Source organism: Canis lupus, chromosome 12, assembly GCF_048164855.1.
Source record: "Canis lupus baileyi chromosome 12, mCanLup2.hap1, whole genome shotgun sequence".
NCBI lineage: Eukaryota > Metazoa > Chordata > Mammalia > Carnivora > Canidae > Canis > Canis lupus.
Window position 1 is genome coordinate 6,503,181 of NC_132849.1, and position 16,149 is coordinate 6,519,329.

The window sequence follows — 16,149 nt, forward strand, 5'->3', positions numbered from 1 at the left end:
TGGAGTGCTTTATGCCATGATTGCTTTGGTGAGGTAGCTGAGGGTGTCCTGGTGTGTGCCATAGTGGGCCTGCATTGAGCTGGTGTGGGCTAGGGTCCCAGGGCTTGTTGAGGATGGCTAGAGCATCTGGGCTTATCTTGCATTATCAAGGTGGAGATGGAATGTTAACAGTGGTACTTGCTAATACCCTGTGCCCCTGAGAATTTCAGCAGTTTCTCTACCATTTGGCAGATGCTCTCGGGTTAGTCAACTGGTTCTCTTCGATTAGTCTAGTTGCTCTTTTTTTTTAATTAAATAATTAATTAATTAATTTTTATTTATTTATTTTTTTTTCTAGTTGCTCTTTAAACTGCTACTATTTTTCTGTGCCCCAGGTCTGGGGAAACTGTGTGCTGACTCCTCAGTGGTCTCTCTCCCTACTGTAGTTTGTAGCATCAGGGGTGGGGGTTTCATCATTACTGTGTCTCCATCTCTTCTGCTGTTCTCTCTGTGGTCTATTCTTTTTTGTGTAAAAGCTGCTCAATTGGCCCTCAGTTCTTCAGGAGGAATTGCTCTTTATGTAGATGTCGATTTGGTGTCTGTGGGAGGAGGTGAGTTCAGAGTCTTTTTGTGCTGTCATGTCGGACCCCTCCTACCGTGGTATTCATTTGAGAACGGAAGTTGAATCTTTCAGAAGTGGAAAAGCATTAGAGCACCTTTCTTATGTACCTTAGGGAGAAATAACATGGTTAAGAGTACATTTTCAAACTCCTCTCTCCTCTGAAGGGAAGCTAAACTAAATTCCTTTATCCATGTCAGGAAGTGATAATTTAGAACCTCTCTTCATAGGTACAGAAGGGCAGCCCTGCTGAATTGGCAGGGTTGGAGGATGAAGATATCATCATTGAAGTGAATGGAGCAAAGGTGGTGGATGAACCCTATGAGAAGGTGGTAGACAGAATCCAGAGCAGTGGGAAGAATGTCACACTCTTGGTCTGTGGAAAGAAGGCCTATGATTATTTCCAGGTTAAGAAAATCCCTGTTGTTTCTTCCATGGCTGATCCACTGGATGAAACTCCTGATTCCAAAGAAGAAACACTGGCAGAACCAGAGCTCGAGTCACATGTGGCAAAAGAACGAGTGAGTGATGACAGACTTCTTTTAGTGATCTAACCTATCAGGGTATGATAAAGTCCTTAATAAGTACACCCCAGGTCTGTGTTGACCACACATTTCCTAGAATACTGGAAAATTACAAAGAGAACAAGCAAGTTAAATTATTTTGGTGGAGAGGAAGTGGTATGAGGACAAGCTTCTTTTTCATAGCATGGAGTTGACAGTAACTGTCTGGAGAAAAATCAATTAATAAAAGTTTATCAAAATTATAATGGAACCACCAGAAGAACCTGAATCAGACTGTGTACAAATTCTGATTCTGTCACTTAACAGCCTTGGGCAAATGGACTTATTTTCTCTCTGCCTCACTTACCCCACTTGTAAACCAAGAATAGTTTATAGGATTATTAGGATTATATTAACTATTCTTTAATTTAAAAAAATTTTAAGTTTAAAATCAATTAATATATAGTATATTACTAGTTTCAGAGGTAGAGTTTAATGACTCATCAGTTGCATAGAACACCCAGTGCTCATTCCATCACGTACCCTCCTTAATGCCTATCACCCAGTTACCCCATCCCCCCCAGATACCTCCCCTCCAGCAACCCTGTTTGTTTCCTATTAACTAAGACTATTAAAGTGCTTCAAACAGTGCCTGGTTAATAATGGTAAGCCTGAAACTGAATGGTAGTGGTTAGAGACATTCTTTTTAAGATAATTGGCAGGTATGTATGTTTTATTAATAGGAAAAAGCATTACTCTGGATTAAATTCCTTGATAAGTCTTTTATATTTTTGTCAAGTTCATAAAGGAAATGAACGGCAAAGCCAAAACTCCAAAAGATTTATGTCATTCTTCTTTCCGTTATATTTAATTCTACTCCATTTACATTAATTTTACAGATTGGTCATATAAATTAAATACTACTTGTTAATGAATACACACTTAGTTTGGGATGCTATAATAAAAGACCATAGACTGGGTGGCTTATAAATCACACACATTTATTTCTCACAGTTCTAAAAGGTGAAAAGTCCAAGATCAATTGAGTCACTGACAGATCTGGTGACTGGGGAAGACCCCTCATCCAGGTGGGAGATGGCCAACTTCTTGCTATGTCCTCACATGGTAGACGGGGATATGGAGCCCTGGGGGGACCTTTTTTCATAAGGCATTAATCCCAATCATGAGGGCTCTGCCCTCATAACCTAATCACCTCCCAAAGGTCCTACCTCCTAATATCACCTGACCTTAGGATTAGTATTTCTATATATGAATTTTGGGGAGATACAAACATTTAGACCATAGCACACACAATAGCCATTGACCTTCCATTCTTGATTGCTTAGCAAAGAAAGCATTCTACTTGTCTTTAAAGAATTCTCTATTTCTATAGCAAGTCAGTTATAGGGCTAGGCAATTATAGAAAAGAGATACAGACATTAAGAAATTTGTTACTGTCAAACAGCAAAGTAGAAACAAAGCCAAGTGTGAAATTCAGGTTACCTGGCTTCTAGTGAGTGACTCTACTCCCTGCCTTAAGTCATTCAACTGCTGACATTCACACTCTCGCACTTACAGATCCTTTGTTTTCTTTTGCACAGGCTCACAGTACAGCCTCACATTCTTCTTCCAATTCTGAAGACACAGAGATGTGATGAAAGCAAATAATGGCTTTGGCTGACAGCTGTTTCTGGGTATTTAGTACAAATCCTTTCCCGAGGAATGAGCTGCCACCCATTTACTGTCTCTATTAGAGAAGAACTCCTCTGGGAACCGCTTCATCATGTTTGACTGTCTTCTGTTGTTATTTGTCTTGGGGGTGACTATTGCAATAGATGGTTTATTTATGGTCAACTTAAGGCAGCAACCAGATTCTTTACATGTGATCTCTTTCAAGCTTCAACTTCACTACATTTCTCTATATGATATTTCTTAATTCTATAGGCTTCTTGTGCACTAAAGATGATTCATAAATCTGTATATGTGAGAGCTGCTATAAAATATCTGAGCAGATAAGCCTATTAAAATTATGCTTTTGTAAGAATGTTGTGATTGCTAAAATAGATGCCATTAAAAATGCCTCTCGAGTATACTTGAATCTTCCCTGTTAGCTGATAAAACCTTAATAGTGCTTTTGTTTTTTGTAAACTTGCTTTTATGCTTTACCCTTCATTTTGCCTCTAGAAACCCAAACCACAGTAAACTTCAGCATAAGATCTTAGAGACTTCCTGGTAATAAAACTCAGGATGGCTTTCCACAAATTGCATTTCGCAGTGTTCTATAAACTGTCTAGCATTGTGCTTTGACAGATGAGAGAGTAGGGTCTAGGATAGGAAAATGACTTATTCCAGTTAACAGTTATTCATTGTTTTACCCCCACAGCATGAAGGGCAGATGGAAGGAAAAAAACAAAAAACAAAAAACGAGGCAACATCAGCAAATTAAATGTACAGTAATTCATTCTCAGGTGATACTAACTTAAAAGGAAATCAATAAAGATGATATACCTGAATGCTCTCAGTAGAATCGATTTCAGTAGCACACTGTCCTATCTCCAGACAAGAACAGAGAACCTGTTGGTTATTTTAATGGGGCAGGGGTTGGCAGGGGAATGCCAACTCATGTTAGATTGCATAAACACACTACACCAAGCTACCCTTGATAAAATGAAGCTAAAGCCAAAGAGTTACAATCTGATTTTAATGATAGTCGATCTTAAGGGAAAGCCATAACCTCCTCCCTGTGAGCCTTGAACAGAAAATCTGGGTGTCTGGCACAGCTACCCGTGACTGCCCCTTTCCCCAGGTTCCAGTGTATTCCCACCACCTAGTTTCTTGGCTTTTTCCCACCTCTTTGTCCCGATGCTGCACCAGCTTCAAACCCCCATGGAATGCTCTCTGCTGAGTGCTAGCTTGAGTTTACTTCACACTCTCATGTTCTAGGTAATGCTACTCATGATCATAGTATCCACTGAGGAGGAAGGCATAAGCTGAGGGTAGAATATGCTACCTCAGCATTTTGATTGTTTAAAAAAGATTACGCCCTGGTCCCCTCCATTTTTTCCTCTTACATCCAAATCCTGACACCATTGGCCTGTCGCAGTCTGTAACAGGCACGTGTTCAAGGTGCCATATGCTTCTCTGGTGCTTGTTTGTGAGCCAAATAGAGGAACAGTATGCTGGAGAGAGCACTGACCAGGAAGATCACATCAAACCAACGGTGATAGAAGTTGAACTGTAGTTCTCCAAGGACTTCAGTGATTATGGTGCGGTATTCTAGAGGCATGCTCATTCGAATCAGTAGCACGGAGGAGACAAAGTACATGCCCTGTAAGTTAATCCAGAAGTCACTCTGAATGTGGTGAAGGGCCAAAGGGAATTGTTAAAATACATAGAAGTATAAACACTTCTGGTATTTTACAGTCATAAGCATAAAACTAGTTCATGAAACGTACCATTATCTGTGCTAATAGCAGGACAATGACGTTGGAGGACTTACTGCTGGAGATGGCATAAAAGAACTGTCAAGAAAGGGAGAATTCATTCAGCACTGCTAGATTCTTGTGTCACGAACATGAAGTACCATAGTTAACATTTAATTAAAAGTTTCTCTTCCACACAAATAATCCAGTACAGAACAACTGATAAGATTAATGCCGTGAAGAAGAGAAAGAGACTGAGAGCAAAGGATCTAGCTGTAATGTCCCCAGAAGGACAGCTGGTGGTTTTAAGAATTACATTATGACATGAAAGGATTCCAATCGCTGTCAAATTTTTCAGAAACTAGGTGATACACATGACTTTCATATCACTATAAAACATTAAAACAGATTACTCCAGGCCACTCCATGCCCTTGTAATTATTACTAGGCTCCTGAGCATTTTCCAAAATTGTGCTAGATGCCTGGAGAGCCCTTTTCCTCTTCTCTCCTCCTAACCTCTTCACTCCTTTCATTCAAACAATTCTTGGATACTGGGATCCCTACACCTCTTCTCTAAGAGAAAATTTACCTCTGCCTCCGTAAAGCCTTTCTATGTTGATCAGAAAACAGTCAAATATTCTGATTCTCCTACTTATATGTCCTCCTTACAAGTGACTTTCAAAGTTACCCTAACCTCAAATACGTATCTTGTTTGTTCATTCCAAGTATCTCTGGAGTTCTTACCATGTGCTAGTTTCTACTGCTAGGTGCCGATGCGGTATCAGTGAACAAACAGACCATGATCTCATTCTATGACCTTTGGTAAATGCACTCAACTGATTGGTGTATTATGTAAACCCATCAACATCAGTTTATATAACAGTTTCACTTTTAAAAAACTTTATTGCAGGTCTTTTAAATATTTGTGAACTGTTATGTAAGATCTCAGAAGGTTGAAATCTCTATTAGGTAAAATTATCTCATGGTGTCACACGAAATATCACAAATAGTAAGCCATTTAAACTTAGTGATACAACATACCTTGGTAAGAGTGATCAGTAATCCTCTGATAGATGTGACAATGATTATTCCAACCAGAATGAAGGAAATGTGCTGAGACCAGAACTTCACCTGCCACCATAAAAGGAAGGAGAAGTGTGTGTGAAATCTCTGTTGAGAGACATGTGAAGGCTATTCTGATCACTTACATGACTGAGAGAACTCCATTAGGCCCTACCTGTTTTAAAAAAATTTAGGGTGGGAGGAAAATGAGTAAGGGGCAACTACAGCACCTAGGAAGACTGCAGTGGATAGCTTTCTAAGAAGATTTAATCAAAACTTAGGATGGAAGCAAGCAAGTGCAGTGAAGTGATGAAAACACCACCAGTCAATTTGAAGAAACAGACAGAACCAATGACACAGCTTCAATGTGTTAAGTGAAAAGCATGGATTAGAAGGAAATTAGCAGCTAAATTATTTTTGACATCCATGAATGATAGTCCCTTGATCATCCAAAACTTAGAGAAATTTTTCTTTTATAATGAAAGACTATGTAAATATTCTCAGCTATGGTCTGGGAAATAAACAGTTGACCTTCACTTGAATTACATGATAGTACAGTTTTCTTCTCCTGGATTGCTTCACTGTGGGACCCTGTGCTGGATTCAGGTCTGAAAAGTATCTATGGGGGAACTGCTACTACTAACATCTAAAAGGTATTATACGTGGAGTATACAGATGGATTATAGATGAAATATACAGACACTACAGCAACTTAAATAGCTTCAGAAAGCACTGATGAAGAAGAACACTTTAATAATTGAGACCAGTAAGAATTTTAAAAGAGGAAAAGAAAACACATATGCAGAATAGTGAAGCCTTTTTTATGGTAGAATTTATAAACTACCTGGAGGAAAGATACCATGCTCCTTCACATGAAAAAGTTTACACTATTGACCTATCATCAAAAAACATGTGCTTTGAGTTGTTTTTCAAAGACTGAAGCTCAATTTCCTGTGTTTAATTTTCATTTTATCTAGCTACTAGGAGAATATCCAGCTGAGATGGATGGCTGGGGGTAGCATGCAGTCTGTTACTAGAATCATAGCATGATTCTGGTCTTACTACCAAAGTGCTGATTCACTGGCCACACACACACACACGCATGCACGTATTTGGAAAATATATTCTTCTATAAATAAAGACATTAAACTTAAACTGGGACAAGAGTGTGTTTAACCGACAAATACCCACCATTTGCTTCAACATGGATAGAACTGGGTATTATGCTGAGTGAAGTAAGTCAATTGGAGAAGGACAAACATTATATGGTCTCATTCATTTGGGGAATATAAAAAATAGTGAAAGGGAATAAAGGGGAAAGGAAAGAAAATGAGTGGAAAATATCAGTGAGGGTGACAGAACCTGAGAGACTCCTAACTCTGGGAAATGAACAAGGGGTAGTGAAGGGGAGGTGGGCGGGGGGATGGGGTGATGGGCACTGAGGGGGGGGCACTTGACAAGATGAGCCCTGGGTGTCATGTTCTATGTTGGCAAACTGAACTCAATAAAAACATATACAAAAAAAAAGTGTGTTTAACAATAGTGATATTATAAAACAGGCACAGGTTACAGTTACCATCTTTAGCTCAAAGTTCACATTAATTGATAGCTTTTTACGGCAGGCATGATTTCACTTCTAACATGGAACACTAATTAGTGATTAATTTTCTACTAGAGGAATCAAAGGTGAGTTTTGGATTTGAAAATCTCATGCATCAGAGATCTCATGTACCCAGTATTTGGGGAAAAAACTGGGCTGGGAAGCTGGCTATAGAAAAGCAGAGGAGGAGCTACAGAAATAATCAGCATTGATAATAATAATAATAATAATCAGTAATAAGTACCAGCTATCACTTATGGTTTTATGTCCTTAACAAATCTGCCATATGAATATGTCAAAAAAACAGAGGAGAGTGAAGAACAAAGGCAGAATGAAGTAAGGAATTAGAATCTTAACAATTTTAATTTACAGCAGATAAAAAAGAAACTAAGATCTTGATACAACTCACATCAAATTGGATTCCCAGATAATTCACAGTGATCTCAATGCCTCTTGTGACAGGATCAGTTTTTCCAACTCGGTCAAAAACGATATTAATGGTTGCCTGCAAAGACATGGACCTTTATATTAGAGCATCTCAATAATTACTATTTCAAAAAGTGACTTAAAATAATGAATCAATATAACATATATTATAGGTGGGATGTTCCTAAAAATGCAATTCTACTCTCAATCTAAATCATATATAAGACATTTATTTTGGTTATTCACATATAGACAAACAAAAGTCCTTATCCAGACCCTATTGTTCTTTTCTGTAAAGAATAAAGGGAGAAAAGGCTATGGTATATACACCTTAATTTCACGGAAGTTAGATGGGTAACATTCTGGTGGATGAAGTTTGAGTAAGAGAATCAAGAATTCCAGGGTCATTCACACTCTATTTTCTGAATGCTCTAAGAGCAATCACTAAAATAATGAAAAGAGAATTACAGCCAACAAGAGATTAGATAGAATTATGAAAAATACCCAATTAATCCAAAAGAAGGCAGAAAAAAAGGAAAATGGAAAAAAGGATAGGACAAATTAAAAACATAAAACAACACAGTTGGTTTAAATCCAACCATATTAATAATCACGTTACATGTAAATAGTCTAAACTAGGGGTTGGCAAACTCCATCACCGTAGTGATAGCCCCAGATGGTATGTGGATGAATGCGCTTGGCTGTGTTCAAATAAAACTTTATGTACAGTGATAGGTGGTGGCTGGATTTGGCCTATGAGCTCTAGATGGCTGAATCCTGGTCTAAACCTGCCAATTAACTGGCAGAGACCATAAGATTGGATAAAAAAAGCAAGACCCAACTATATGTTGCTTACAAGAAACCATTTTAAGTATAAAGATACAAATAGGTTAAAAGTAAAAGAATGGAAAAAGATATATTATGCTAACACTAATCAAGAGAAAGCTGCAAGGTCTGTATTAATATCAAAGTAGATTTCAAAGTAAAAAATATTGCCAGGGATTAAAAGGGTCATTTCAGAACAATAAAAGGATCATTTATTGAAATGATACAAAATGGGGTACAAAATGATCCTAAAGATATATGTACCAAATAAAAGAACTTTAAAATACATGAAGCAGGGGTGTCAGGAAGATGGTGGAATAGGAGGTTCCTGAGCTCACCTTCTCTCACATCAAGAGAACAGCTACCTCGGTGCAAGTCTGAGAACAGCCTGCAAACTGGCAGAACAGACCTTCTACAGTTAACTGTTGAGAGGAAGCCATATTGAAAAGGGTGGAGGGGCTTACATACCTGGGAGCCAAACCCCCTGAGACTAACCAAAAACAGGAGGGACACTACAAGCACAGAGAAGTAGAGAGGATGGATCCCAAGCTAGACACCCCTGGCAGTGAGATGATGAGTTCCCAGTAACATGTGGCTGTGAAAGCCAGTAGGTATTAATTTTGGGAGCTTTTAAAGTCAGCAGGGCTTAAGTCTAGGTACTTTAAAAATTAGTAGGGCTTAATTCTGGGAGAGTCAGAGGGCAAGAGAAAACTAGTCCCTGCTCTTAAAGATTTAGAATAAATAACTTGGCTTAAGAGTATAGAAATAGCTGTTTGAAAAGTGCTTGGGTATATGCGAAGGATATTCATTTACTAATCTCAACATGTGCTGGAGGGGCAGGGAGTCTTCTCTTCAGGAGACTTCAAGAACAAAAGTGCTGGTGGGCACCATTTCTCTTCTCCTCCCCCAGCCTAGACAGCCAGATGCTTGTGGGAACCAGCACTAATACTACTCTCTACCTATCTTGCTGGCACCACATGCCCTGCCCCATCTTTCACCTCGGGACCTGCCTGCCTCAGGGGTTGGCTCTTTAAAACAGTTCCTGCCCCACCACAGCCTGCAAGCAGACTGAGTAGAGACCCACACCACTCTAAATTGACTACAGCCCTGGGGAGAGAGAGAGAACCCTCCACATCAGTGTGCCCACAGTTCTAATAGCTGAGTCTCTTAGTTGGGTGTGTAGGGGCCAAACCCTGCCCAGGGTGCCCACAGCAGGCAAAGCAGGTCACTGATGCCAACTAAGGCAAATGCAACTCAGCCACAATAGTAGGGTGCATGCTACCCATATAGGAGGCACCCTTGGGGCACCTGGTTCTGGTGTCTTCTTCTACACGAGGCCACTCTTTCAAGACCAGGAGTCAGAGCTGAGCCTCTGATACACAGAAACAGAGAGCTAGACAGAATGAGAAGATAAAGGAATATGTCTCAAATGAAAGAACAGGACAAAATCACAGCAAAAGATCTAATGAAATGGAGATAAGCAATATGCCTGGATAAAGAATTTAAAGTAATGGTCATAAAGATACTCACTGGACTTAAGAAGAAAATGAATGAGTCCAATGAGAACTTCAACAAAGATATAAAAAAGAACCAGTCAGAGATGAAGAATTTAATAACTGAAAAAAAAGAAAAAAAAACACACTAGAGGCAATCAACGATTAGAGGATGCAGACTGGATCAGCAATCTGGAAGACAGGTCCTTATTGAACAATGCATTAATTAGACTAGATGAACTATATACTATACATACTGAACATTCCATCCAAAAACCATTGAATACACATTCTTTACAAGTACACATTGAACTTTCCCCAGAATACATCACAACTTATGCCACAAAACAAGTCTCAATAAATTTAAGAAGACTGAACTCATATCATGCATCTTTTCCAACCAGACTGGTATGACCCTAAAAGTCAATCACAAGAAAAAAATCTAAAAGAATGTCAATATATGGAGGCCAAGTAACATGCTACTAAACAACGAATAGGTCAACCAAGAAATCAAGGAGGAAACAAAAAAGTACATGGAGACAAATGAAAATGAAAATAGAATAGTTCAAAGTCTTTGAGTTGCAGTAAAAGCCATTCTAAGAGGGAGTTTCATAGCAATATGGGCCTAACTCAAGAAACAAGAAACATCTCAAGTAAACAACCTAACCATACATCTAAAAGAGCTAGAGAAAGACCAAAGACAAGCTAGCAGAAGGAAACAATAAAGATTAGAGCAGAAATAAATGAAATAGAAAAAAAAAAATCAATGAACCCAGAATCTGTTTCTTTGAAAAGATCAACGAAATTGATAAATCTGTAGCCAGACTCCTCAAAAAAAAAAAAAAAAAAAAAAGACTCAAATCAAATCAGAAATAAAGGAGGACAAATAATAACAATTGACAACACTACAGAAACATAAAGGATTATAAGAGACCATTATGAAAAAATGTATGCCAACAAATTGGACAACCTAGAAGAAATAGATTCTTAGAAACATAATCTTCCAAAACGGAATCAGGAAGAAATAGAAAATCTGAACAGATTTTACTAGTAATTACTAGTAATAAAATAGAAATCAGTAATAAAAAAACTCCCCCAAAACAAAAGCCCAGGATCAGATGGCTTCCCAGGTGAATTCTACCAACATTTAACAAAGAGTTAATACCAAAGAGGTGAAAGATCTGTACTCTGAAAACTATAAAACACTGATGAAAGAAACTGAAGATGAATCAAACAAATGGAAAGATCTTCTATACTTGTACACCTTAAATAAATTAATGTATGTAACATTGTGTGTCAAGTCTACTAACAATAAAGAAGACAATACCTATTCTTCTCAAATGACTTTAAATTTTTATTATTTTTAAAAGATTTTATTTATTTATTCATGAGATACACAGAGAGAGAATGGCAGAGTCACAGGCAGAAGGAGAAGCAGGCTCCTCAAGGGGAACCTGATGTGGGACTCGATCCCACGACTCTGGCACCACGCCCTGAGCTGAAGGCAGGCGCTCAACCGTTGAGCCACCCAGGTGTCCCTCAAACAACTTTTAAAAAAAGATTTATTGATTTCTTTTAGAGGGGGGAGAGGGAGAGATGGAGGGAGAGGAAGTAAAGAATCCTAAGCAGACTTCACGCTGAGCACAGAGCCCAATGTGGGGCTTGATCTCATGACCCATGATATGACCTGAGCTGAAATCAAGAGTCAGATGTTCAACCAACTGAGCCGACCAGGCATCCTTCTTCTCAGAGGATTTAAAAAAAAATAGGAGGGAGGAAACTTCCAAATTCATTTTACAAGGCCAGCATCTCTCGGATACCAAAACCAGACAGATACTACAAAAAAGAAAACTATAAGCCAATATTTCTGATGTGCATTGATGCAAGATTCCTTAACAAAATTTAGCAAGCTGAATTCAACAATATATTAAAAAAAATTGTTCACCATGATCAAGTAGAATTTATTCCAGGGGGTTAGCCTGAGTGGCTCAAAAGTTTAGCGCTGCCTTCAGCCCAAGGCCTGATCCTGGAGACCCAGGATCGAGTCCCACGTCAGGCTCCCTACATGGAGCCTGCTTCTCCCTCTGCCTGTGTCTCTGCCTCTCTCTCTCTGTGTGTGTCTCTCATTAATAAATAAATAATAAAAAAGAATTTATCCCAGGAATAGCAGGGTTTTTCAATATTCTCAAATCAAACATGATAAGCCACATCAATAAAGTATAAAAACTACTTGCTCATCTCAATAGATGCAGAAGAAGCATTTGACAAACTACAATCCTATTCAAACTACAATCCTATCCTATTCATGATAAAGTAGATTTAGAGGGAAGAAAGTGGCTTTAGAGGAACACATGCCAGCATAATAAAGGCCATATGTGAAATATGCATAGCTAACATCCTACTCATTGGTGAAAACCTGAGAGCTTTCCCTCTAAGATCAGGAAGAAGATAAGGGTGTCCGCTCTTACTACTTTTATTCAACAGAATATTGGAATTTCTAGTGCGGCAGTCAGACAAGAAAAAGAAATAGCGTTCAGAAAAAGGAAGTTAAACTTGCTATTTGCAGATGCCATGATAATACAGAAAACCCTAGAAACACCACCAAAAACTATTAGAACTGATAAATGAATTCAATAAAGTTGCAGGATACAAAATTAATACACAGAAATCAGCTGCATTTCTATACCCTAACAATTAAGAACCAGAAAGAGAAATTAAGAAAATAATACCATTTACAACTGCACCAGAAAGATTATCTGAGAATAAATTTAATGTAAGAGGTAAAACACCTGTACCCTGAAAACTATAAAATATTGATGAAAGAAATTGAAGGCAACACAAACAAATGGAAAGATACTCTGTGCTTACTGATTGGAAGTATTAATATTGTTAAAATGTCCATACCACTCAAAGCAATCTACAGATTTCATGCAATCCTTATCTTATGTTTATACAGCATTTTTCACAGTATTAGAATAATCCTAAAATTTGTATAGAACCACAAAAGACCCCAAATAGCCAAAAGTCTTGAAAAAGAACAAAGCTGGAGGTCTCACAGTCCTGGATTTCAAGATATACTACAAAGTTGTAGTAATCAAAATAGTACAGTATCGGCACAAAAACAGATATATAGATCAATGGAACAAAATAGAACAGTATCATATGATCCAGTAATCCTACTACCGGATATTTACCAAAAGAATATGATTTGGGAATTTAAAAAGCTTTATGCACCTCTATGTTTACAGCAGCATTATTTACAATAGCTGAGATACAGACCAAATTTCCAAATGCAAACCAAATTTCCATAGATAGTTGAATGGATAAAAAGATGTGGTGTATATATGCAATGGAGTACTACTCAGCCATAAAAAGAATGTGATCTTGCTGTTTGCAACAACCCTGGAGTGTACTATGCAGGGTGAAATAAGTCAGACAAGGAAAGACAAATAACACATGATTTCAATTATAAGCAGAATCTTAAAAACAAAACAAATGAACAAAGAAATAAACAGACTTAACAAAATTTTTTTAAAGATTTTTATTTATTTATTCATAGAGACACAGAGAGAGAGAGAGGCAGAGACACAGGCAGAGGGAGAAGCAGGCTCCATGCAGAGATCCCGAAGTGGGATTCATCCAGGGTCTCCAGGATCACGCCCTGGGCTGCAGGCGGCGCTAAACCGCTGTGCCACTGGGGCTGCCCAGAAATAAACAGACTTAAATACAAATAATAAACTGGTGGTTGCAAGAGGGGAGATGAGTGAAGGGATGGGTGAAATAGATAAAGTGGATTAAGAGGCATAAACTTTCAGTTATAAAATAAGTCATGGAGATAAAATGTACAGCATAAAGCAGATAATCAATAATCTTATAATAATATTGTATAGTGACAGATGGTGACTACATTTATGGTGAGCACTCAGTAATGTATAGAATTATTGAATTGATATGTTATACACCTGAAATTAACATTGTATGTTAACTACAATTGGATAAAAAAAAATACATGAAGCAAAAACTGATAGAACAAAAGACAAATCCACAACAATGGTTTGAAATTTTATCACCCCTTCCCTCAATAACTGATAAGATAGACTGAAAATTAGCAAAGAGAGAAAACTTCAGCAATACTATACCAACTAACTTGACCTAATTGACATTCATACAACATTCCAACCGACAAGAGCAGAATACACATTCTACTCAATTGTACATGGGATGTTAGCCATAGTTGAACACGTTCTGGACAGAAAACAAGTCTCAATGAATTTGAAGAGATTCAAATCATACTAAGTATGGAATTAAATTAGAAATCAATTACAGAATATTAATAAGGTCCCCAAATATTTGATAAAATATTTTTTGATAACATACTTCTAAATAGCCCATGAGTCAAAGAAGAAAAATTAGAAATATTTTGAACTGAACTAAATAAAAACACAACACATCAGAAACACTGCAATTTGTGAGATGCTTAGCAAGAAAGTTATAAAATGAAAACACCTATATTAAAAGTTGTAAATCAATGATCTTAGCTTGGACTTTACAAAATTAGAAGGAGACCCAAAATAAGCCAAAGAAGAGAAATTATAAGGACCAGAGCAGAAGTTGATAAAATAGAACGCAGAGAAACTATATAGGAAATCAATTAATCCAAAAGCTGGTTCTTTGAAAAGTTCAATAAAATTGATAAATCTTGATCCAGACTGATCAGGAAAAAAGAGACACAAATTACCAATACCAAGAATTAGATGCCACTTCACATCCACTAGAATTACTCTAATAAAAAGATAAATAAGGGTTGGTGAGGATGTGGGGAAATAGCAACTCTTATGCTGTTGGTGGGAATGTAAACTGGTGCAGCTGTTTCAGAAAACAGCCTGGCAGATTGGCAGTTTATCAAAAGGTTAAACAAAAGGTTGACATTTGACTTAGCAATTTTCTTTCACAGGTATGTACCTAAGGGAAATGAAAACATATATCCACATAAAAATTTATATATGAATGGTCACAACCGCATTATTTATAATGGCCAATGTGGAACGCAAATGTTTCTCAACTAATAGATGGGTAAATAAAATGAGGTATATCTATATAATGGAATGAATATTATTTATCCAGAAAAAGGAATGAAGTATTGATAGAGGCTACAATATAGACGAACCTTAAAAACATTTACTAAGAAGCCAATCATAAAAGATCACATACTGTATGATTCAAGGTACATGAAATGTCCAGAATAGGAAATCTATTGAGACATAAAATAGATGAGTGCCTGTCTAAAGCTGGAGGAGAAATAAGGAATGACTGCTAATGGGAATTTCTTTTCAGGTGAATTGCTTTGTTGTGAATATCTCAATAAAGTTGTTATATAAAAAGAGGAGAGGGATAATATTACTACAGATTTTACAGATATTAAAAGGATAATAGGGGAATATTAAGAACAATCGTATGCTAATAAAACTGACAACTCCAATAAAAATGGACAAATTCTTTCAAAAAGACAGAAACTACAAAGGCTCACTCAAGAAACAAATAACATGAATAAACCTTATTATCTATTAAAGAAATTAAATCTGTAGTTAAATGATTTTCCTGCAAAGATGACTCTAGATTCAGATGCCTTCACTGGTGAATTCCACCAAGCATTTAAGAAAGAAATTATAATTCCACATAAACTCTTCCACATATTGGAAGAAGGAATTCTTCTTAACCTTTAAGGTTAGCATTGCTCTGACACCAGAGCCAAAGACATTACAAGAAAACCATACTCCAGGGCAGTCCCGGTGGCTCAGCGGTTTAGCGCCGCCTTCAGCCTGGGGTGTGATCCTGGAGACCCGGGATTGAGTCCCATGTCAGGCTCCTGATGGAGCCTGCTTCTCCTCTGCCTGTGTCTCTGCCTCTGTGTGTGTGTGTGTGTGTGTTTCATGAATAAATAAATAAAATCTTAAAAAAAGAAAAGAAAACCATACTCCAATATTCCTCATAAACATTGATGCAAAAATTCTTAAGAAAATGTCAGCAAATTAAACCCAACAATATACACCATGGTCAAGTAAGGTTTATTACAGGAATTCAAGGCCAGATTAATATTAAAGAATTAATCAATGTAATTCACTATATTAGTTGACTAAAAAGTCATATGATCCTCTTAATAGATGCAGAAAGAGCACCGTCCAAAACAAACACGCTTTCATGATTAAAAACACTCAATAAA

General features: G+C 37.4%; 2 protein-coding genes across 7 annotated transcripts in view; one reads left to right on the forward strand and one right to left on the reverse strand.

The window, feature by feature from the left end:
• Nucleotides 1-3,191, forward strand: part of PDZK1 (PDZ domain containing 1) — a 39,849-nt gene extending 36,658 nt beyond the window's left edge. For all 3 annotated transcript variants that reach the window (XM_072769435.1, XM_072769434.1, XM_072769433.1), the window contains 2 exons: nt 829-1,119; nt 2,703-3,191. In XM_072769435.1, coding sequence (XP_072625536.1) covers nt 829-1,119; nt 2,703-2,756 — 345 coding nt within the window. In that variant the 3' untranslated portion in view covers nt 2,757-3,191. The remainder of the gene's footprint in view (nt 1-828; nt 1,120-2,702) is intronic.
• The window catches only part of GPR89A (G protein-coupled receptor 89A), a 61,543-nt gene continuing 47,475 nt past the window's right edge, over nt 2,082-16,149 (reverse strand). For all 4 annotated transcript variants that reach the window (XM_072769438.1, XM_072769436.1, XM_072769439.1 and 1 more), the window contains 4 exons: nt 7,595-7,690; nt 5,565-5,654; nt 4,557-4,622; nt 2,082-4,429 (listed from right to left, as the gene is read on the reverse strand). In XM_072769438.1, coding sequence (XP_072625539.1) covers nt 4,223-4,429; nt 4,557-4,622; nt 5,565-5,654; nt 7,595-7,690 — 459 coding nt within the window. In that variant the 3' untranslated portion in view covers nt 2,082-4,222. The remainder of the gene's footprint in view (nt 4,430-4,556; nt 4,623-5,564; nt 5,655-7,594; nt 7,691-16,149) is intronic.